Source organism: Castor canadensis, chromosome 10, assembly GCF_047511655.1.
Source record: "Castor canadensis chromosome 10, mCasCan1.hap1v2, whole genome shotgun sequence".
Taxonomy (NCBI): domain Eukaryota; kingdom Metazoa; phylum Chordata; class Mammalia; order Rodentia; family Castoridae; genus Castor; species Castor canadensis.
The window spans coordinates 62481744-62504551 of NC_133395.1; the positions used below are offsets into that span (position 1 = coordinate 62481744).

At 38.3% G+C, this 22808-nt stretch overlaps 1 protein-coding gene across 14 annotated transcripts in view; it reads right to left on the bottom strand.

The window, feature by feature from the left end:
- Rcbtb1 (RCC1 and BTB domain containing protein 1) overlaps positions 1–22808 on the bottom strand; it is a 101481-nt gene that overhangs the window by 52017 nt on the left and 26656 nt on the right. For 10 of the 14 annotated variants that reach the window (XR_012436231.1, XR_012436233.1, XR_012436232.1 and 7 more), the window contains 5 exons: positions 15317–15392; positions 15021–15190; positions 14542–14692; positions 6489–6655; positions 3466–3624 (listed from right to left, as the gene is read on the bottom strand). Coding sequence is in view for 10 of the 14 variants with exons in the window: in XM_074043416.1 (XP_073899517.1) it covers positions 3466–3624; positions 6489–6655; positions 14542–14692; positions 15021–15146 (603 nt within the window). In the remaining 4 variants the exon portion in view is untranslated. Of the gene's footprint in view, positions 1–3465; positions 3625–6488; positions 6656–14541; positions 14693–15020; positions 15191–15316; positions 15393–22808 lie in introns of those variants that run through there. The other 4 variants (XM_020170882.2, XM_020170883.2, XM_074043422.1 and 1 more) reach the window with 3 other exon arrangements.

A 22808-nucleotide genomic window follows, 5' to 3' on the forward strand; every position in this document is an offset into this window, starting at 1 on the left:
CCTTGTCTGATGTATAGCTGGCAAATATTTTCTCCCACTCTGGGTGGTCTTTTTAGTTTAGAGACCATTTCTTTTGTTGCTTTTTAATTTTATGAAGTCCAATTCATTCATCCTTTCTCTGAGTTGCTGGGCTTCTATTGAGGAAGTCTGTGCCTACACCTATTTGTTCCAGAGTGTTTCCTGCTCCTTCCTGTAGTAACTTCAGAGTTTGGGGTCTGATATTTAGGTCCTTGATCCATTTTGAGTCGATACTAGTAGAGGATGATAGACATGGATCTAGTTTCAGTTTCTTACAGACAGGTAACCACTTTTTTCAGCAACATTTGTTAAAGAGGCTGTCTTTTCTCCATCATATAGTTTTGGCACCTTTGTCAAAAATGAGGTGGGTATAGTTGTGTGGATTCATATCTGGGTCCTTTATTCTGTTCCACTGGTCTTCATGTCTGTTTTTGTGCCAGCACCATGCTGTTTTTATTGCTTTGTAATATAGTTTGAAGTCAGGTACTGTGACACCTCCAGCACTGCTCTTTTTGCTGAATATTGCCTTGGTTATTCGCAGTCTTTTATGTTTCCAAATGAATTTTAGGGTAGATTTTTCAATCTCTGTGATGAATGTCATTGGGATTTTGATGGGAATTGCATTAAACATGTAGATTGCTTTAGGTAGTATAGCCATTTTTACTATGTTGATTCTGCCAATCCATGAGCATGGGAGATCGTTCCATCTTCTGTAGTCTTCCTCGATCTCTTTCTTTAGGAGTTTTTAATTCTCTTTGTAGAGGTCATTCACATCCTTTGTTAAATTTACTCCTAGGTATTTGATTTTTTTTTGAGGCTGTTGTGAATGGAATTATTTGCATGTATTCCTTCTCAGTTTGTTCATTGTTGGTGTATAGAAAAGCTAATGATTTTTGTAGGTTGATTTTGTATCCTGCCACCTTACTGTAGCTGTTTATGGTGTCTAAGAGCTTTTGGGTAGTTTTTTGGGTCTTTAAGGTATAGGATCATATCATCTGAAAATAAGGATATTTTGACAGTTTTACTTATTTGTATTCCTTTTATTTCTTCTTCTTGCCTAATTGCTCTGGCTAGGAATTCCAGTATTATGTTGAATAGGAGTGGGGATAGTGGGCACCCTTGTCTCATTCCTGATTTTAGGGGGAATGGTTTCAGTTTTTCACCATTAAGTATGATGTTGGCTATAGGTTTGTCATATATAGCCTTTACAATGTTTAGGTACATTCCTTCTATTCCTAGTTTTCTTAGAGCTTTTATCATGAAGTGGTGTTGGATCTTGTCAAAGGCTTTTTCTGCATCTATTGAGACGATCAGGTGATTTTTGTCTTTGCTTCTGTTAATATGGTTTATTATGTTTACTGACTTTCATATGTTGAACCACCCCTGCAACCCTGGGATGAAGCCAACTTGGTTGTGGTGAATGGTCTTTCTGATGTATTGTTGGATTCGGTTAGCCATTATTTTATTGAGGATTTTTGCATCGATGTTCATTAGGGAAACTGGCCTGTAGTTCTCCTTTTTGGAGGTGTCTTTGTCTGGTTTTGGGATGAGAGTAATACTGGCTTCATAAAATGAGTTAGGCAGTGTTCCTTCCCTTTCTATTTCGTGGAACAGTTTAAGGAGAGTTGGTACTAGTTCTTCTTTAAATGTCTGATAGAATTCAGCAGTGAATCCGTCAGGTCCTGAACTTTTCTTTTGTGGGAGGCTCTTGATGCAGCTTCAACTTCTTTTTGTGCTATAGATCTATTCAGATGATTAATACCCTCTTGATTCAATTTTGGACGGTTGTAAGTTTCTAGAAATCTGTCCATTTCTTTGAGATTTTCAAAGAAAAAGTAGAAAGACTACTTTGAGTATAGGCTCTCAAAGTAGTCTCTGATGATCTCCTGAATTTCCGTGGTGTTTGCTGTTATCTCTCCTTTTGAATTTCTGATTTTACTGATTTGGGTTTTTTCTCTCCTCATTTTAGTCAGGTTTGCCAGGGGTCTGTCAATCTTACTTATTTTTTCAAAGAACCAACTTTTTGTTTCATTGATTCTTTGGGTTTTGTTTTTGTTTCTATTTCATTGATTTCAGCTCTTATTTTTATTATTTCTCTCTTTCTGCTTGTTCTTGTTTTTCTAGGTGTTTGAGAAGTAGCATTAGGTCATTGATTTGAGATCTTCTGACCTTTTAATATATGCACTCATAGCTATAAACTTTCCTCTTAGAACTGCCTTTGCTGTGTCCCATAGGTTCTGGTAGGTCATGTTTTCATTTTCATTAACTTCCAGGAACCTTTTAATTTTCTCTTTTATTTCATCAGTGACCCATTCATCATTGAGTTGTTGTTTAGCTTCCAACTGTTAGCGTGTTTTTTACTGCTGTTTTTGTTGTTGATTTCTAGTTTTAATGCATTGTGGTCAGACAGAATGCATGGGATTATTTCTATTTTCTTATATTTGCTAAAGCTTGCTTTGTGCCCTAAGATATGATCAATTTTGGAAAAGGTTCCATGGGCTGCTAAGAAGAATGTATATTGTGCAGAAGTTGCAGGAAATATTCTGTAGACATCAGCTAGGTCCATTTGATCTATGTATACCAAACTATTGACTGGGGTCAATAAGGCTGGGGAAAAGGTGTTCAATTTTTATGTTTCATTTTTCTTTTCCTTTGTTGAAATAACCACATGATAAATTTTAAATTAAACTGTTTTTTAAAAATAGGGCAGTAAAGAACACAAGACTAGAAGATATTAGTGGCTATCCCAAGGAATTCTGAAATCATCCAGGATAATAGCAGAATTGATTAAAAAAGTAAGTCAACCTAGGCAAGCATTCAATTACCTCTACAGCAACCCAGAACCCCAATGTACGATACGGTACTGTCTGTATCCAGAGAATGTCTCTCTGTATAATTTTCATGCACTAAGAGTACATGGGTGGTAAGTGGCCCATTTAAGTATCTTTGGCCACAAATTTCATAGAAATAACTATTAGCTTGAAGGTGACCACAGCAAAGGGTAGTCAAAGGATCGTTTTGGTTTTTTCTTTTTCTTTTTTTTTTCAAAGTAGCTAACATCAATCAGGATGACAAATTATGCTTTAGCAAGTTGCTTCCTCCTGGGAACAAATATTTCAGTAGTAAGTAATTCCAAAGACTTCATCAGCTGACTTTAAAATGTGCAGTTAACTTTTCCATTGGAAGAGAAAGGTGGCATCAAATTCTTTAGTCCATTATATTAAATCACAAATCCCTATAAACATTAGACTACATGATCTTGCAAAAAATACAATTTAGACACACTAGAATCTTTACTTGCTGAAAAATTCTGAGATTTAAAGAAGTCATTCTAGAGACTAATCAGTCCTCAGTCATGAATTGGTTGACTATGGATGAAGCTGCCAAGACAAAGCCCTCTTCCTTCTGACAAGGGAAGTGGAGAGGAAAGTGGGATGGAGAGCTTACCTCACCATTGTCCAGAACAGCCATGGAGGAGGTCTGACCACAGGCAATTCCAACCACCCTCTTAATATGTAAACAGTTTGTAACTTTTCGAGGAGTTGGTTGATTTGCTGTAGATCCTGATCCCACCTGGCCACAGTTGTTATAGCCCCAAGCAAATACCTACAATAGAAGGGAAAGAGAAAAATGGGTACTCATGATGTGCTAGATAATCCTCAGTACTTTATATGCATTATATACTTAATCCTCACAGTATTCTATAAAGTGACCCTGGGGTAGGTAATGTTCCCATTCCCTCTGAGGAGATATATAGGAAACTGAAACACAGTTTTATACATGGAAACTGAAACAGAGAATTTAGTTTCTTGCTTGAGATTCCAGAGCCGGAAAGTAAGACAAGTGAAACTAGAGTCGGGGCACCTAACTATGGTCTTGGCCACTGGGCAACAATGCCTTTATAATTATGCAACTATATACACTTTTGTTATGGCATTAATAGAGATGAAGTATATGCCACACAATTATCAGTGACATAAAATAATCTTTTCAACTCTTCGGGCACAAATATTCATTGATTTTCACAGAAATATTTCTAACTCAAACTGTTTTTGCCTGCCTTACTAATCAATAATTCTGAGCATTACACAGCCTTTCCTTGATCACTCAGAATCATCATGCTTGTAATTATCTACTGTAGTTCTTCATCATGACATAGTAATGCTCATAAGTGCTAAAAAGGTGTCTGTCCCTACAGAAATGACACAGGTCAGAGTTGGGGGCATGGCTTCAGTGGTAGAGCACCTGCCTAGAAATAATGCTTTTCTTGGTAATATTTGCTATCTGTAAGCTTCCCATAGCAACCTTATTACAGTGAATCCCATGTCTACTTTTGGCCTCTGATCTGCCACAATCTGAAAACCAGATTCTTAATGTAGAGAGGATAAACAGACCTCTTAAGCTAGCTAAAAACTAGCCAAAAAAAAAAAAAAATCCAAGTTAATTACCAACTGATCCTACAAGACTGGTGTGGTCAGAGAAAAGAACAGGGAAGAGGGTACTGGCAATAGAGGAAATAAAATTGGAGAATTTCCAAGACCCTACTTCCCTTCACTCTCCTATAGGAAAATAGTTCTCACACATCCTCAGTTGGGCTTCCACAATTCTGTTAGCACTTTCTATCTAAGTTCATGCCTGATACTGCCCAGGCAGCACAGTACAACCCAGTGGTGACGACCATACCAAGGGTACGGTCTATGATTATGAAACACACATGAAAGGTTCATGTCAGAGGCATAAAAGAAATAACCCACCACATCCCCATGTGTATTTACAGAAATATCTAGTTTAATAACACAAATATTTACATAATTATCCAAAGTAGCATATGCTTAAGGTTAAAGTATAGCAGGAATACAGCCTGTTCAGATGTGCAAGATTAATCTAATTTCATCAATCATTCTTCAGGCACATCTCAATTATTTCAAGTTCTCTTAAAATGCCACTTCCTTTTATTTTTAAATGGGAATTGCAGTTCCACTAATCAAGAAATGGACTAACAAACAGTGAATTCTGGGTACAAGGCCCATGTCCTATACCTGCCTCCAGCATATCCCAGTCATGAAATCTTGGTCTCCATGAGCATTTTGCTCTTTTCTTCTATAACTTATCAGACTTGGTAAGATGACTGTAACACCACCGAAGAATTTTAAACAGATAACAATAGGACCTGGGTTGTGCTTTAGATGTCATGGGGAAACACAGAAGTAAGACTGGACAGATAAATCCATTAAAAAACTTATGAAATAGAAGAGACATGGCAATAGTCCTCGGAGAAGACAAGAGCTGAACAAAAGCAATGGAAGTAGAGAGGAGCAATGAGACACAAGAGATTAGAGAGAGAATGAACAGCAAGAGTAACCTTAAAGATAAGCAAGGAACTTGGGGCTGAACATGTACCTGTGCTAGAAAGTTATCTTCTCTAATATCATTACACATAATCGAAAACTAAAATATACTTAAGGCATGAGGTACTTAAAAAGTACACGTCTGATTTGCAATCTTGCTGTAAAACTGAATTCTATTCTCAACAAAAAGGTAATCCTTTTTGGTTGTTTTGGGGGGGAGTTGTTTTGGTTGGTTTGATAAGGTTTATTGAGACAGGATCTCACTCTGTGGCCGAGGCTGTCTTGGAACTCACTATGTAGCCAAGGCTGGCTTTGAACTCTCAATCCTTCTGCCTCTGCCTCCTAGATGCTGGGACTACAGATGTATATGACATCATGCTCGGCTATGGGCAATCTTGACTACATGATACAGATAATGTTGGAGAAAAGAGTGTTTCCACAATGCTTTTAGCTACAAGCTATGTCAAGATCATACAAATACGGTCTTTATATAAAATTTCTTTTTTTAAAAAGCATGGGACTTTCACAATAGCTGAAAAGTGGAGGCATCCCATGTGTCCATCAAGAGATGAATGGATAAATAAAATGTGACACTATACAATGCTAAGTGAAACAAGTAAGTAACAAAATGGCAAATACTGTCTGACTTCACTTACATGAGGTACCTAGAGTGGCCAAAACTTTAGAAAAAGTAAATAGAATAGTAGCTGCCAGGAGCTGGGAGAAGAGAAAATGGAGAGTTAATATATAATAGAGAGTTTCAGTTTTTCAAGATAGAAAGACTTCTGTGAGTGAATGGTGGTAATAACTGCATGACACAACCATACCTAATGCCACTAAACTGTAACTTAAAAATGGCTAAGATGGTAAAGTTTTGTATGTTTTTTTTTAACTCAGGGCCTATACCTTCAGCCACTCCACCAGCCCTTTTTGTGTTAAGTATTTTCAGGATAGGGTCTCATGAACTATTCGCCTGGGTTGGCTTCGAACCACAATCTTCAATCTCTGCCTCATGAGTAGCTAGAATAATAGGCGTGAGCCACCAGCACCCAGCTTAAGGTAAGTTTTATAGTGTATTTTACCACATTTTAAAAAATAAATAAACAAAGGCAGTACACTGACCTCTCCATCTGCTGCCAGAGCCATCGAATGATGTGAGCCACAAGCTACCTCGACCACTTGCTTAATCAACAGATTGGTACAGACTTGAATGGGAGCAATGCCTTGATTGGTGGTCCCATTCCCCAGCTGGCTGTATCCATTGTGGCCCCAGGCATAGACCACTCCATCTATACAACAAGCACAAAGCGTTAGCTCCAAGAAGAAATGGTAACCCTGTACTTTCTTCCCCAGATTTTGTACAGCTCTTTTTCCAACCTTCATTTCTCTCACATTGCCCACTCCTCTCTAAAAAATAACCACCAACGGGAGTCAGGGGAGATAAGGGATGAGAACAGGGAAAAAACAAATCTGTAGTAAAAGGATTTGGTACTAGCATACATGATCAGCTCTGTAGTCAGAAGTCAAAGTTTTATTTACAAAAATTAGACTTTCTAAACACTTTGATTCATGTCAGTAGATGCTGTTTTGGATGCCAAGCAAAAGGCAGAAAAACTCAACAAGACTACCACCAAAAACCAAGTCCAGGGAATCGTGGCAGGGTTATGTGTCACTCACAATGTACAGAGGAAAGAGGTCAATGTTTGCAAGGGAAACAAAAATCCCAAATATCTCTCAAGCAGACTATTTTAATAACATGGAATCTGGCTGAATTTTTTTAAGAGGAAGCATAAAGCAATCATTTTATTATGCTCATTTATTTTGTCCATATCAAGAACTTGGACAAGAGACAATAAAGATGGTTTGTCTTTGCTTCGTAGTACATGTGACCTCAGGAAGACCAAAAGGCTGGGGGCTGACACCATTATGAGACATCTCTAACATCGTTGAGGCTCTCTTTAGAAAATACTACTAGTTTCTTACCCAAAAAAAAAAAAAAAAAAACAGAAACGGTCAAATAGAAGAGCTGGGATGGGGCAGAGCACAGAGCTTCCACATACACAATCTTCCCAGTACCCCCATGTGTTCACCAACTACAACCTAGAAGCTCTTCTGCCTGGATTTATCTTTTTAATGGAGTCAACTTTTTAAATGGATGGGGATTCTGATGGCAGTTACTTTTCTGTTTGTGTCCTTTCAAAGTATTGTTGTTTCATGAATCTTTTTCCCCACAGCCTGCCTATTGAGGGCAGGTTTTTCCAAGTTATATGTTCTCTTTTATACAGTAATGAAACATTTTGATCTTGGCTAGGCATAGTGGTGAAACCTGTAATCCTAGCTACTTGGGAGGCAGAGATCAGGAGGATCATGGTTCAAGACTACCTGGGAGCAAAAAGTTCACTAGACCCCATCTCAGCCAATGGCTAAAGTGTGGTAGTGGGCACCTGTCATCCCAGCCAGTAGGAAAGCACAAGCACAGGATAGGAGGATCACAGTCCAGGCCAGCCCAGGCATAAAATAAGGCCCTATCTCAAAATAACCAACACAAAAAAGACTGGCCAAGTAGTTAAAGTGGTAGCACACCTTCCTAGCAAGCACAGGCCCTGATTTCAACTCCCAGTACTACCAAATAAAAAAAAAAATCTGATTTCATAAGAACAATCTAGACCACATGACAACAATATCGGAGAGCAGCAAGTAAAAAGTGCCGAGTATGGTCAGGCTGCTAGCTGACTGACATCAGTTCCCAAACAACCAGAATAAAAAAGAGACCAATAACCAAACAGACTTCTGGTTGTCCATATATAACACCACCAAACCTCCAAACACACCGAGGCTAACCACTTATATCTCTCAAGAGGTGTTCCCTACCACAAAACTGAAGGCAAAACCCTAAGTGGGGAGTCTCATTCTAGAAGAAGGAAGCTCAATGTCAAAAGAGCATAAAACCTAAAAAAGATCCATGATGTTATGCTAAAGCACATGAAAGAAATGTCCAGCTGGGGGTGCCAGTGGCTCACTCCTGTAATCCTAGTTACTTGGGAGGTTGAGATGGGTAGGATCACAGTTCGAGGCCAGCAAGGGCAAATAGTTCACGGAATCCCATGTCCAAAATAACTAGAGCAAAACAGACTGGAGGTGTGGCTCAAGGAGTAAAGCACCCGCTTTGTGAGCACAAAGTCTTGAGTTCAAACCCCAGTCCCACCCAAAAAAAAAAAAAAAGCAGCAGGTACTGGTGTCTCATGCCTATAATCCCAGATACACATAGGACAGAGACCAGGAGGATTGAGACCAGCCCAGGCAAAGTAGTTTTGGAAGACTCTATCTTGAAAATATCTAACACAAAAAAAGGGCTGGCAGAATGGCTCAAGTGATAGAGTGCCTGCCTAGCAAATGTGAAGCCCTGAGTTCAAGTCCCAATATCACCAAAAAAAGAAAAAAATGTCTAAGCCTCTGAGGGTTTTAACTCCTAAAAGTTATCACTGAGGAATAATATCCCATATATAAAAGAATTCCAAAAATGGAAGAAACAGACCAAATTGTCAATTCATGTTTTGACAGTTTTGATGATCAGAACATGAACTGATAGCTCAAAAGAAAGAAATATATGGTTCTAAACCAAATAAAAAGATGTTCAACCTCACTCTTAAGAAAAACACAGATTACATCTTAACACAACAGAATACTGGTTCCTATTCAGCAAGGCAGGTCGAGCTACTTCCATTGCCAAATGTCACTATGCCAGTAACACAGACCAATACACAGAGCCCACCTCTGCACTTCCCTCAAGGAGACCACTCAGCCATTTGGTGGTAAGTTGATTACAATGGATCCATTACAGCCTGGAAGAAGAAGCCATTCATATCCAGAAATCAGCATTTTATCCAACATATAACCAAGGTTTGGATTTCCTGCCCACAGGGGCACCACTAAGATTCACAGTGCTCAATATACTGATCCGATGGATCCCTCAAAATATCTCATCAGGCCGAGGAACCAGCATTACAGCAAAATAGCTGAAGTAGGGTACCCATGACCATAGAATTCATGGTCCTTTCATGTACTGCAACACCCAAATGCCACCAACCAAACAGCATGATGGATGCATTTGCCAAAGACATAGCTGAGACATTAGCCGGAATATGACACCATGCAAGGATGGGATGCCATGTATCATGGTGAGACATGCACTCTAAGTCAGTGACCACTCTATTATGCTGTGTTCCTAACAGGCAGAATACATGGGTCCAGGAATGAAAAACTGATGTATTAATTGGTCCCAATGACCATCAACCTAGTGATAGGTGAAGGATTTGAGCTTCCTGTTCCTGCAATTCTACTTTCCACAGGTTTGTAAGTTCTGGTTCCACCCACTGAACTTATGAGCTGTGGCTGCAAGGAATACTGTGTGGCTTTTGCCAAAGAACAGAAAAGAAGAAGAGTCATGGTCCTGGCAGGAAGAGGCAGGACTGCTATCAAAAAATGGGGGCAGAGGTGACACTTGGGAGTCTTGGCTCCCAGGTGACACTTGTCTTTTCATGCCCAATACTTTACTTGCCCAGTAATGTGACTAGAATTATGCATCAGCCATGGCCAGAGAACAGTATGGTCAGGGGGTTCAGGGCCCTCAAGGATAAGAGTCTGGCTTACTTCAAGCCAGATACTGGCCACTGTTGTAAAGCTGTAAATATACACCTCTCTTCCATTTTTCCTTGATGAAGCAAGGGAAAGATGAGCCCCAAATACTGCAGATGCCCTCAAAAACAACACAACCTAACTAGACACCAGCATCTACTTACCCAACCCTTTTCTGGCCACAATGTCCACAGCAGACCAGGAACTAAATTTCAGGTTGACTTGAGACTTAAGAAATGAGCAAAATTACCCAAGGATGTGACAACAGGGTAGGGAAATGGGTAAGGGACAGTGTGGAGGGAAACAAAGCAGTACTCATGAACTTGTGACCTTGACAGACACTCATGGACAAGTCTTAAGTCTAGTCTTCAGGGAATGGACACTGAGTTGGACAAGTGAACAAAAACTACTGATTTTATAAGTAACCTAATTAAATACTGCTTCAGAAGACAAAAAGAAACCCGGAAGACCCAGGTCTGTATATAAAGTAATAATATCAAATGGACATTGAACTTGAAGTAGTCACCAGGTGGGACTAGATGTTCAATTTAATCAAAATACTCTCAAAATGCCCTTTAGAAATACTTATAAGCCAGTGAAGCATGGAGAAATGAACACATTTTTATATTCAATCCCTCCCCAAATCCTACTGAAATGATAGTAAAGGGAAAAATGGCATAAACATTCAGGACAAGAACAACAGAAAACAGGAGAGATGCAACAAAGCTTTGGAGGATGGAAAGCAGACAAGTGTGATAACTAACACAGTAGACCTGAAAAGGTATAGTGTGCATCTGCAAAAGGGGAATCCACCAGGAAGTCAATTCCAGCCTCAGGATCCCAGAAAGGCCCAGAGACCACAGAAGACCCAAGTGCTGAGTACAATTAAAAACAGAGGCAGTTCAATCCCAAGTCCTCACCTCCTCCCTGCAAGGCTAGTCAACTTCTCTCAACCCTGTACAGCTTGAACTTACTTTTTGTGAACTTCTTTTAACTGTACTGTACCTTCTCCCTTTGCCCAAATTCTCCTTCCTTCCCCCATTCAAAAAGAAAGAAAGAAAGAAAAGAATCCAGAGGCTTGAGCCCACAAGAGCCAAAAATAATTTAGAGAGGCCCTGAGGGCAGTAATGAGGTGCTGTAGAACAAAAATGAATTTAAAATCCTCATAGGAAACACTGAGATCTTGCCCTTCCTTTATTTAAGCACCTGGAAGCTGGTTCAGTATCTATTTGCAGGACAAGAAGCCAGATGATTCTACAGAAAGTTACATCTCATGCTGAGAATGCCTCTCATGAAAATAGTTACTACTACAGTGAAGCTCAGAATTCCAAAGCCCCATCCACAAACACAACTCCCAAGATGCCTATAGTGCCCTTTGCTCTTACCCATCAACAGTCAGGGATCACCAGACTTTGGAAAAAAAGTAAGAACATTAAAGTCAGAAACCAAAACAAAGAAATCTGGAAGAAAAAAGTAATGTAGAGAATAGAAGACAACTTTAAAATAATCTATAATTATAAATAACCTCATAGAAGATAGTGAATCCATGAAATAGAAGCAGGAAGCTCTTACAAAAGAATATTGAGAGAACAGAAAAAGAACACTTGGAAATATGACATTAGAAATGTTAAATTTCATATTAAGGTTTAAGATAAAGTTGAGAAAATTTCCCAAAACATAACTAGGAAAGAAAAATATAAGAAAATTAGGAATGTCAGGTCAGACTCTCTTTCTTCTAAGAAAAATTCCAAAAGAGAAAAAAAAAGGAAAATTATCCATGAAATGCTACAATACATTTTTCTAGAAATGAAGGAATCTCTAGACTGAAGGGCCTACAGAATGACTAATACAATAAATAAAAGTTACCTACTTGGGCTGAAAGAGTGACTCAAGTGGTAAAGCACCTGCCTAGCAAGTATGAGACCCTGAGATTAACCCCCAGAACCTCAAAAAAATTTTTTAAAAAGTACCTACATCAGAGTACAGAATCATGATTATCTAAGAACAACTGGAATAAAGAAAAAAATCATTAATGCTTCCAAAGAGCAGAAAGCAGTCACAAACAAAGGAGCATAAGTCAGAATGGCATCAAACTCTCAACAGCAACCCTAAACCTCGAAAGGAGCCAAGACTTCAAAATTCTAAACAGATTTTTCACCCTAGAATTCTAAGCCAAATACTAATGATAAGCATCAGTAAGGGTGGAATAGGGACATTTTCGTATAGTCTCACATTTCTCTCACATCCCTGCCTTGGTAAGCAACTAGAGAATATGATTTTTCCAAGTGAGGGTATAATCCAAGAAGGACAACATAAAATACAGAAACGAGGGATCCAGAAAGAAAACTGAAGGGACATCCAAGGATGATAGTAAAGAGAGGTTCTTGGTGGACAGCTGTGCAGGAGACCTAAAAAGTGGCCCATACTGAAGCAAGAGACAGAGGGTTCAAAGATACTTTACATGCTTAAATGTGCTGAGAAGCAATGTGCTGTTCTGTAGAAGAGTTTGGGCATATCTTAATGATAGATGTACAGAAAAGTAAATGAAAAATATTGAGGCACTTATCAACCCCAGGAAAACAAACAGTTACACAAGAAAGGAGGTGGCTCGGCTATAAATAAACTTCTACAGTCCTAATAATGTAAACAGGAATACTGACTTAACCAAAATCATATCAGTATATGAAAAGGATAAAGACAGAGAAGAGTCAGTAACAGTGGCTCACACCTGAAATCCTAGCTACCTGGGAAGCTGAGATGGGGAGGATCGAGGTTTAAGGCCAGCCCAAATAGTTCCTGAAATACCGTCTCTAAAATAACCAGAGCAAAATGGACTGAAGGCATAGTTCAAGCAGTAAAGTGCCTGCTTTGCAAATGGGAAGACCTGAGTTCAAATCTCAGTTCCACAAAAAAAAAAAAAAAGACAGACAGAAGATAGGATTTAGTTTTTTATCACCTATATGCCATAATAGAAAGTCAAAAGATAATATCTAAAACTTAAAATTTAGAAATAAAGTGTATGCATGTTATTTTAAAATATGATTTTAATTCCAAAAGAAATGTCTGGAAAAGTTAAAAATGATTCCTTATAAAGAGCAGTTACTCTGCTAGAAGCGTAGCTCAAGTGGTAGAGCACTTGCTTAGTAAATAAAAGCCCTGTATTCAATCCCTAGTACCACCAAAAAAGGTACTGAGAGGACAGCTGAGGAAGGGGTGCTTCTGTTTTTCACCAAAAATCTGATACCATTTGATGGTCTAAAGTGTTAAAATTATTTTTAAAACTATTTGGTTTTGATAGACATGTAACACATGAATATATGCATTATTTACACATTTGTACACTGTGTAAAATGCTATTATAAAAATTGAATTGAATTAAACACAATTTTTGTGGAAATCCACAAAAAACAATTATTTATCTACATCATAAATGTAGCACTCAAGATAAAACTTAAATCCATACAATCTGGACTCTGAAAATAACCTCAGGAGAATTAGTTTCCTAAGGTCACCACTCTGAGGAAAACCAAGAATTTGGATGTACATGTTTTACTGTGTTTGTTGTAGAAAAATGCTCATCAGCATCTATGGTCAGGTATCAAGGACTAGTTAAAGTTAGTACGTTAGGAAAACCTTAAATACTGAGGTCACACTGGATGACAGCAGAACCAGCTGGTAACACAGTAACTGTTTGAAAGCATGATTACTCAGAGCAGAAGTGAGATATCCCATGCTCACCGCCAGTTAAGACTCCTACTCAACAATCAGTACAAACCAGCTCTTACAGCTTAATGCAGCGACCTTTGGAGTAGATTCAGACTTGGGAGTACGGGCACTTACAAAGCCTGATAAGAAGGCCTACAGCAGCACCCAAGGATCCCCAGTCTAGACAAAGAGGCAGAGATGCAATCTGTCTTCCAAAGGCCACCCTAGAAAATCACCCAACAAAAAGCTGAGGGCCTCTGCAAAAGACAAAAAGCTAATGGGCATAAAATGCAAAAGGAAGAACTTAAGTTACATGTAACAAACTTCTGGAGTGCTGGTTGCCCACAGTGCAGAGAAATTGTCAAAGAAAAATGTCTACAACTCCTTTAGTGATCTTGGGGAGGCAGAGAAGAAAGGCCAAGAATCTATACACTCGAATTCCCCATTCTTTCAACATGGTACCCACAGGAATGCCTGAGAATAAACTGAGATTTCTCAAGATTCAAGAAAGAATCTGTGTTTATAAAAATACACCAAGGAAACTCTCAAAGTTGCCTTGTGACCACAAATCCACTGGAAGGACCACTTCCTTTTCTATATCCAATCTTCTACAAATTTACAGTAGTCTAAAACCTCAAAAGTCTGCCCAATGTGCAAGTCTGTGGCTATTTCAGACTTGGTCTGAGTGTTTAACTTTTACCTGCTTTGTGTACTTCCTTCAGAAATTAGAGAACTAGCAATGCAAAATTAATACTTTGATACAGTCCTACCTCTCCTTTAGCTTAGGACTAACTGATTTCCCACAAACTGAAAAGCTAAATTGTTCTCTCTTTACCTTCGGTGCTGAGGAGAACATGGGGGCCACTTCCGTAACTAAGGCTTTTAATCTTCTTTCCACTTAAGGCTTCTAGCTTCTTTGGCACAAGTGTGCTCTGGTTATCTCCAGTTCCTAGACAGTTACTATAGTTCAGTCCAAACACAAAGACCTAGAAAACAAATAGTTTTGTCTGGGTCATCAGGCCAAAAGCTATATTAAAGCTCCTTTCTCCACTCTGAAAATAAGACACTCAAGTTCAATTTGACAGCTTGGTCAAGTACACTGGCTGACATTACCTTAGTTTAGAATATTTCTCTGTACTGTGGAGCAAAGAGGTATTAAATCAGTAAACTGAAAGAAGAGGGAAATTATATCAAAGGCACGATCTGCCTGAATTATAAGCTCTCTTTATGCCCTATCTTTTCTCATTTTCAATCGCCATGACTTGAAGCCCAGTTCCAAAATAACCCCCAATACTGACCTCCAGAGAGTCTTACCTCATCATTATTAGTGACATACAGTGCCTCATTGGCCGAGGTGCCAAAGACGCATGCTTTCCGAATAGACGCAATTTCCTGAGGTGAAAGCAGACTGAAGATAGGCCACTTTCCTACATCCACCATGACTATGGCTTCAAGCAATTCCTATAAATAAGCCGACATTTCTGCTGTAACAAAAACAATTCCAAGAAAAAAATTAACTACAAAGCTAACTTCAAAAAAAAAAAGAAAAAGAAAAAGAAAAATCTGTTAATAAATGCTAACAAAAGCCACTTCCAGAATAAATAACCTACCTTTGGTTAAATGAATCACTCACTTTCTCCTGCAATGTGTTCAATCCTTCCTTGACCTTCAAACCCAGGCCTTTTCCTGTAACAAGAACACAACATCCTAGAATGAGGCTTTTGACTGGTCCACCTACTGGTCAAACTTATCTCTTCCACACATTAGCAGCTCATGAAGAGAAGATGGGCTATCTGGATGGAACCAGAGCCTCACCTCAGGAATGTTTTCCTCAGGTATTAGTATTGTAATCTTTAACTTTATCCTAAGATAATCAATTCTCTACTAGGAGGGAGGGAGAAATCAGAAGCATTACCTATAACTCCCCACTCACCCACTCCCATGAAACACCCCAGCCCTTGTAGAAAATCACTGCTACATGGAGCTACTATGGAATAACCAGAATGTGATGTCCCTCAGAAAGTCTAGAGAAAGCAAAGTTCCAAGAAGAATCATCTAAGATTTTCAGGATGAAAACATAAAAGAAAGTATTAAATTCTGGTTCTAATTTCTCGGGTCACATTGTCTACATATGGACAGACCATATTTCATTTCACCTTGAGAAAAGTTATCATATGAACAAAGAGGCAATTTACTCTGATCTTGGGTTGAGCTGACGACTAGAGCCTTCATGTAAATCCCAATTAGCTTAAATGGTATCCTACAGGAAGCAGAAATGCATAAATTTTCTCAAAATGTCATCCATTTGTTGAGTTTTATACAGAGAATCCTGGTCAGAGCTCCAATTTCTCTATGGTTAAAAAGAATTTCTAGAAAAACAGAGAGCCACATAAACACAAAATCCTATCAAGCCAAGTCAACTTCTATTCTGGCTCTCATCTCTGATAGCGTCCTAATGAAGATCAGAACTCTTGAAGTTCCTTCCTACTCACCCTCTGAGACCTCTAAAAGCAGCCAAGAGAGATAGGTCCAACACCAAATTCTTTGTAGCTCAAGTACCTCCTTTAGCACACATACAAAGAGTATGGGACTAGAGCTTACTGAGCCAATGCCTCTGTTTCTACTATCCAGAGAGACTTTTCCATCAGCACCAAGCAAGATGTTGAAGATGAGGTGCTTATCAGCCCCAACCATCATACCATATATTCTGTGAGGAGTATATGGCTATCAAATCAGGCTATTCCCTGATAGCCAGATTCCTCAAGTAACATTTGAGTGCTCTGACAAGTCTGCGTGCACGGCTATGTATGTGCGCACTCATATTAATGTGTGTTGTGTTTGTTGGAGGGATAGGAAAAATGTTTGTTGGAGGGGATAGGAAAAAAGATTTGGGAAGAGTATAAATACATAAACATGGTTTAAAAAAAAAAAAGTTTCAAATGGCACAAAAGAACAGGAAAGTAAGTCCTCATACCATCCCTCTCTCAACTCTCTTCAAAATCAACCTCTAGGGCTAGAGGTATAGTTCAAGTGGTAATGCACCTGCCTCACAAGCTGGAGGTCCTGGGTTCAATCCCCAGTAATCACCTCCCCCCAAAAGCAATCACTGTTACCAGCTGTTCGTAATTTCATCCACAGACAGTATATACTCACAGAAGCACTGTGTGTGTGTGTGTATGTGTACATGTGTGTGTGCCCTTTAAAAACAAAAACACAAGTGTAAACTTTTTTCTCTACTTAACAGAAAATGGTGGAAATCATTCCATATTAGCACATGTACGACTACTTCATTTCTTTTCAATAGTACCAATGCATTTCATTATATAAATTTAACAGTTTGTTTGCTACTAAGAGACATTTATTTCCAGTCTTTTTCTGGAACAATATCACAATTATTGTTTGTATACTATTACATAAATGTCCTACTTTAAACAAATTTCTAAAACAAATGCCTAAAAATGGAATTACTGTGTCAAAATCTAAGTTATTTTATCCTTGACAGCATAACTACTTCAAACTATTGAAAAAAATATATATATGACATATATATATACATAAATCATGATTAATGTAGGTCAGTACCTGTTTACTGTTTTTTTTTTGTATGGTCAGAGTATCTTAAAAGCTTTTAGAAGTTTAGAAAAAAAGGGCTCAAGTGGTAGCATACCCTCCTAGTAGTGCAAGGCCCTGTGTTCAAACCCCAGTACCAAGTAAGTGAGTGAGAGAGAGAGAGTGAGGAGAGAGGAAAAGAGAAGAAAAAAGAAAAGATACCCCTCAAATGGCTTATCTTTTGCCTCTTGCAGAACAGATGGAGAAAGGGGCCACAAACAATAAAAATGCCTGTAGAAAACCAGTAGAAACTACATAAATTAAGAAAATCCATGGACATATCTTCCTAGAATATGAACCATATCAAGTTAGTCTTCAACATTTTAAATTTTACATAATATAGAATTAGCCAAATATAAGAGTCACACCACATTTAAAATTACAGCACAAAGGAATAACTTAAAACCTACAACCGCCTGACACTGTACAATTATTCAAAACCATTAATGAGAAACAGGCTGCCCTAAGGGTTCAGTAATCTATTGCACGGTCAGACTAAGTCTCATAATGATGTCTTATTATATATATGGAGTTTATGAAGGCTAAATTACTTGAAGCTTTAGTTTACAAGGTGTTTCTCTAAAGACTGGTAATTTAGAGTCAATATAAAAAACAGCTCCTATGTCTTACATATGTACATCCATCATACAAGAAAAAAGTACTACAAACAGTCTTGGTATGGCAGAAGGAACCCAGCATTCTCAGGTCTATGCTTTAAACCCACCTTTCCTTTTTACAAGTCAATGTGATGTGCCTTTTTTGAGCCTGAATTTCCCCAAAATTAGTTCTGGTTCTACAACTTTATAATTTCATGTTAAAGATCTAATAAAGAAGCTGTGGGGTGTTTCTTTGAATGCATGAGAACAGGGCCAAGTGAGTAACATAATCTCCTAGTAACATAATCAGGCAAAGCAAATGACAAACAGGAAGGAAGGAACTGACAACTGTCAAGGACATAACTTGCTGAAGACACACTTAGGTGGCTTCACATATATTATTTCATTCAATCTTCACAATAATCTTGTAAGGAAACAATAATCCATTCTTGGCAGATGGGGACTGTGGTCTAAAGATGCAATGACTGACCAAAGTGACACAAAGGTAGATCAGGACTCACCCCCTGCAACTATGTATTCTTTTATGAAAAACATTAATCCTGGCCTTCAATGGCCAAACTTCATCATCACTTCCTTCTGACTTTATCTTGTCTCATAAATGTACACCAGTATCTGTTTTTTAAAGTGCTTTGAATATAAAAAGTACTTCCAAAAAATAAAGCACTCCCCCCAAAATGCTTCCTCTCTAGATATGCCTACTTGGTTAAACCTCACAAATGTCACTTATTCCTCCACTCTTCCAACAACCTCTGCGAGGCAGGCCCAAAGACTACATGTGACCTCTGTCCTAGAGGAGCTCCCTGACAACAAAAAACATCCTTGGGCTACATACAGACTGCTGAGGCACAAAGTAGGTCTTTGTCAGACTGCACTGAACCTGGGCAACTAATGACATGAACAGATATCCTCAGAATTCAGACAAGGTTCTCTGAGAGGTGTTGTAGAAGTATTAAAAACCCAACATATGCTATGCATTACCCAAAACAAGGTAAAGAGTCTTGAACTTGGGTGTGTGGCATTTCATCCTAAGGCAGCACTGTATAAATGTAAATACTACCAAAATGCCTGATTCACTCAAAAATACCACTGCCCTCACTACAACTAAATATTCTGGGAAGATGTTTAATTACTATATTTTCTTGGGGGCAATGGCAGCTTTGTTAGTATTAAGAAAACCATACTAAGTATCCTAATTCTATCGACTTCAAGAATTAATGTTTAATCATCCAACACAAAATTATAAAATGTATATATTACGGGTTGATGGAGTGGCTCAAGTGGTAAGAGTGCATGCCAGCAAGTGTGAAGCCCTGAGTAAAAACCCCAATACCACCAAAAAGAAAACAAATAATGTATTACATAATACATATAATATTTATAATATATTACCAATCAAATAAGGTGAAGCAGGTAGAATCATTAAAAATTAATTAGTATTGGATCTATTATGAAATTTACATTAGGCTTAAGAACACTGTTGCAGCTGAGAGCATAGCTCAGTGATGAGTGCTTTGCTTAGCATGTAAGACCCTAGGTTCGCTCTCCAGCACCACACACTTACATACAAAATCATCTAAGTTACTCAGAAATACAAGAAGGTCAACATTACAACATTACTGTTTCTATGACATAAAGTTGCCTAAAATAGAAGTATTAACATATTTGTTCTGATGGTACAGATTTTGTCTTAAATTCATTTAAATTTAAATTTCATTTAAGTCATTACAGAGGTTGCAGAGTAACGTAGATGCTTCAAATCCTAAGACATGAAGTGATTCTGTTAAGTACTGAGGAGGCACTGCTAATAGGGAAAAACCTTCAGCCCAGCCTTCCCAGATATACATTTTAAATGTTCAGCTACCAAGTATTCTAAGAAAGGTAAGCCAGTAGTTTTCCTTCTCGAGGTACAAGAACCCTATAAACCAGAACCATCCCTAAGAAAGCCCAAGGGAAGACACCCAAGAAATATGTAATACAGCTAAACTATGTGCTTATTCCAGTTTGAAATAAAACAGAAGACAAAATAAACATACCCTGTAAGATTTAGCTGTATTAGCTATGTAATAAAATACTGTATGATTACAATTTTCAAAATATATACAGAAAAAAAAAAGCTAACACACACCAAAAAATGGATCTATGGAAATCCTGAGATCGCTAGAATTCTTCTGACCAATAAAAATAAGCATCTATTTTAAATGAAAATAACAAAAGCTTAACTATTTGATTCTGTGTTGGGCATGTTAATTCAGATTAGGCATATTTTGAATAGAACACTTCTAAAAGGAATACAACTTCTTGGAATTTTCCGGCAACTCAAACTAGATTCAATCAACTGCTGAGATGACAGATCTTGTCATCTTGACTGATAATCATAAAATGATGAGTTGTAATTAGCAGTAATTACCAATCTATTAAAGAATTACTTCACTAAGATGGTAATTTTTGCTACCTTGTTAATCATATTTTATCTAGGAAATACTTTCTCATCAGTAGCATTGATATCTCACCCTGAAATTGCCACTCACACAGTTAATAGAAAAATTAATTAAGTAACTTATTTATTTAAGTCTGTGGAGATAAAGTATAGGTAGAAGAATAGGAAAGAGAAATGCAAGCAGAGGTAGACGAGTTTAACAGCCTCCACCCACTTAGATTCCCATAGTTTCTTTGGTATTTGAAAAATACATCCTGCATCCCCACTGGACTTGCTTTAAGTCCACTAGTATTACAGATCAATATCCCACTCCCTAGAATGGCTTTTCCTAGCTGTGGCACTGCCCCTTGAAGAGCCTGTGGTGTGGGGAAAAAAAAGGTTATTTTGCTTTACATTAAAAGCAAATAAGTTCAGGCAGGAGGACAAACACAACCTTCCAATTTTAGAACCTACATTTAGAAGTGGAAGGCTGAAGGAGCAGTGTAGACACCAATCTTGTGATCACCCTCACCTTTATTTTGCTTTCCCCCTAGGAACCAAATATCAAGGAAGGACTGGAGAGAATTTTATTTACTGACAAATACATTTCTGAATACATTTGAATATGTTTATGGGGCTTGAAAAATATATTTGAAATATGTTTTGGGGGCTTGAAAACCAGGAAAAGAGATAAATAGTGCAGGAATCTTTACTTTTGATGAAATACTGGTCTATTAAACAATACTGGGAATTTAGGGTTGTTGACCTAGAAGCATGTGGCTTTCACACAGACCTCAAGGCCCCTACCCCATTCTAACCAGAATGTATTTGGCACAAGAAGACTGACTCCACCAACAAGACTTTTCCCCTCTGGGCATGTCTTCTGCTGACATGAAAACTTTCTAAGGAAAGGATGTTGGCATGAAATAAACAACTCTTCAGAATTGGTTAGCACCAAGATTCTAACTGTCCTGGTGTCATTTAGGGAGCATGTAGTGATTCTGCATCATTCTTTATCACACAAACTGATCAGCAGTAAAGCCACAAGGACCCCAAATGTGGGATGCTCCATTTTAAATGGCCTAAACAGGGCTGGAGACTTAGTTCAAGTGATAGAGCTAATCTTGCATGAGGCCCTGGTTCAGTCAACAGTACAATAATAGTAATAATAAATGATCTACATCTTCAGCATTTACTCCATAGCCAGATTTAGAAATGGTAATGTCAAATATGCAAAGTGATTTCCCTTTTAATTGCAAAAGGCTTTTCATTAAAGCACTTAGACATATGCCAAAGATTCCTAAAAGAGGTTTCTCTCATTTTTATAGACTGGATGGGTGATGATTTTAGTTATCAGTTTAAGTTGCTAAGCTGCCTCACAAGATGAATTTATAGTTAATGAGCTATTGAGAAAGTCTAAGATGCCTCACAAAAAGCACTACTATATGATAATGTGAACAAAGTAACAGCACAGTAAGTATTAGTCATACTATATATTACTAATTCTTCTGCAATCACTCTAGATACCAAGAATGCTGGGGACGCTGTAAAGAACACCACAATCAGTCCTATTTTCTAAGGGCCTAAAGGCCTCATAGAAAGCCAGATCCTGGGCTGGCGGTATAGCTCAAGAGGTAGGTAGAAAGCGTGCTTGGCAAGCATGAGGCCCTGAATTCAAACTCCAGTACTACAAAAAAAAAAAACCAAAAACCACTCATAGAAAGTCAGATCCTGGTTTGGGGGTGGGGGCGGGGGCGGGGGCGGGGGGGGGTGGAGTCCTCACACATCTCATCCTAGCTATCAGAAGACGGAGTTCAGGAAGATCCAGATTCAAGGCCAACTGGGCCAAAAAGTTAGCAAGATCCCATCTCAATAAGCCAGGCTTTGAGGCATGTCTCTGTCAACCCAGTAACACAGGGGTCACAGGCTGGAGGATCAGCTGAGGCTAGCCCCAGGCCAAAAAAACCCCTAGACTCTACTGAAAAATAATTAAAGCAAAAAGGGCTGGAGGTATGGCTCAAGTGGTAAAGCACCTACCAAGCCTGAAGGCCTGAGTTCAAAACACCAGTACTACCAAAAAAAAAAAAAGATTCTGAGTGAACGGCAACCTTGAATGCAAATACCGGATTAAGCAAATGACTGGATACATGCATGTGATACATATTCCTGTGTTAACTGGGAAAATTATGTGCAAAACAGTGATAGCTATATAAAAACTACATATCCCAGAAAACTGTATGAAATTCTAGAAACAAAACTCAATATTCTACCAGATGATAAAATGTTAAGCATGTCCTCAGTGAAGACCATCTAGTTTCTTAAAAAAACAAACATTCTTTCTTTCTTCTTTTTATACCAATGTAAGTTCCTCTTCTTTTTTAAACAGGATCTTGCTATGTAACCCAGGCTGGCCTCAAACTCATGATCCTCCTGCCTCAGCCTCCCAAGTGCTGGGATCAC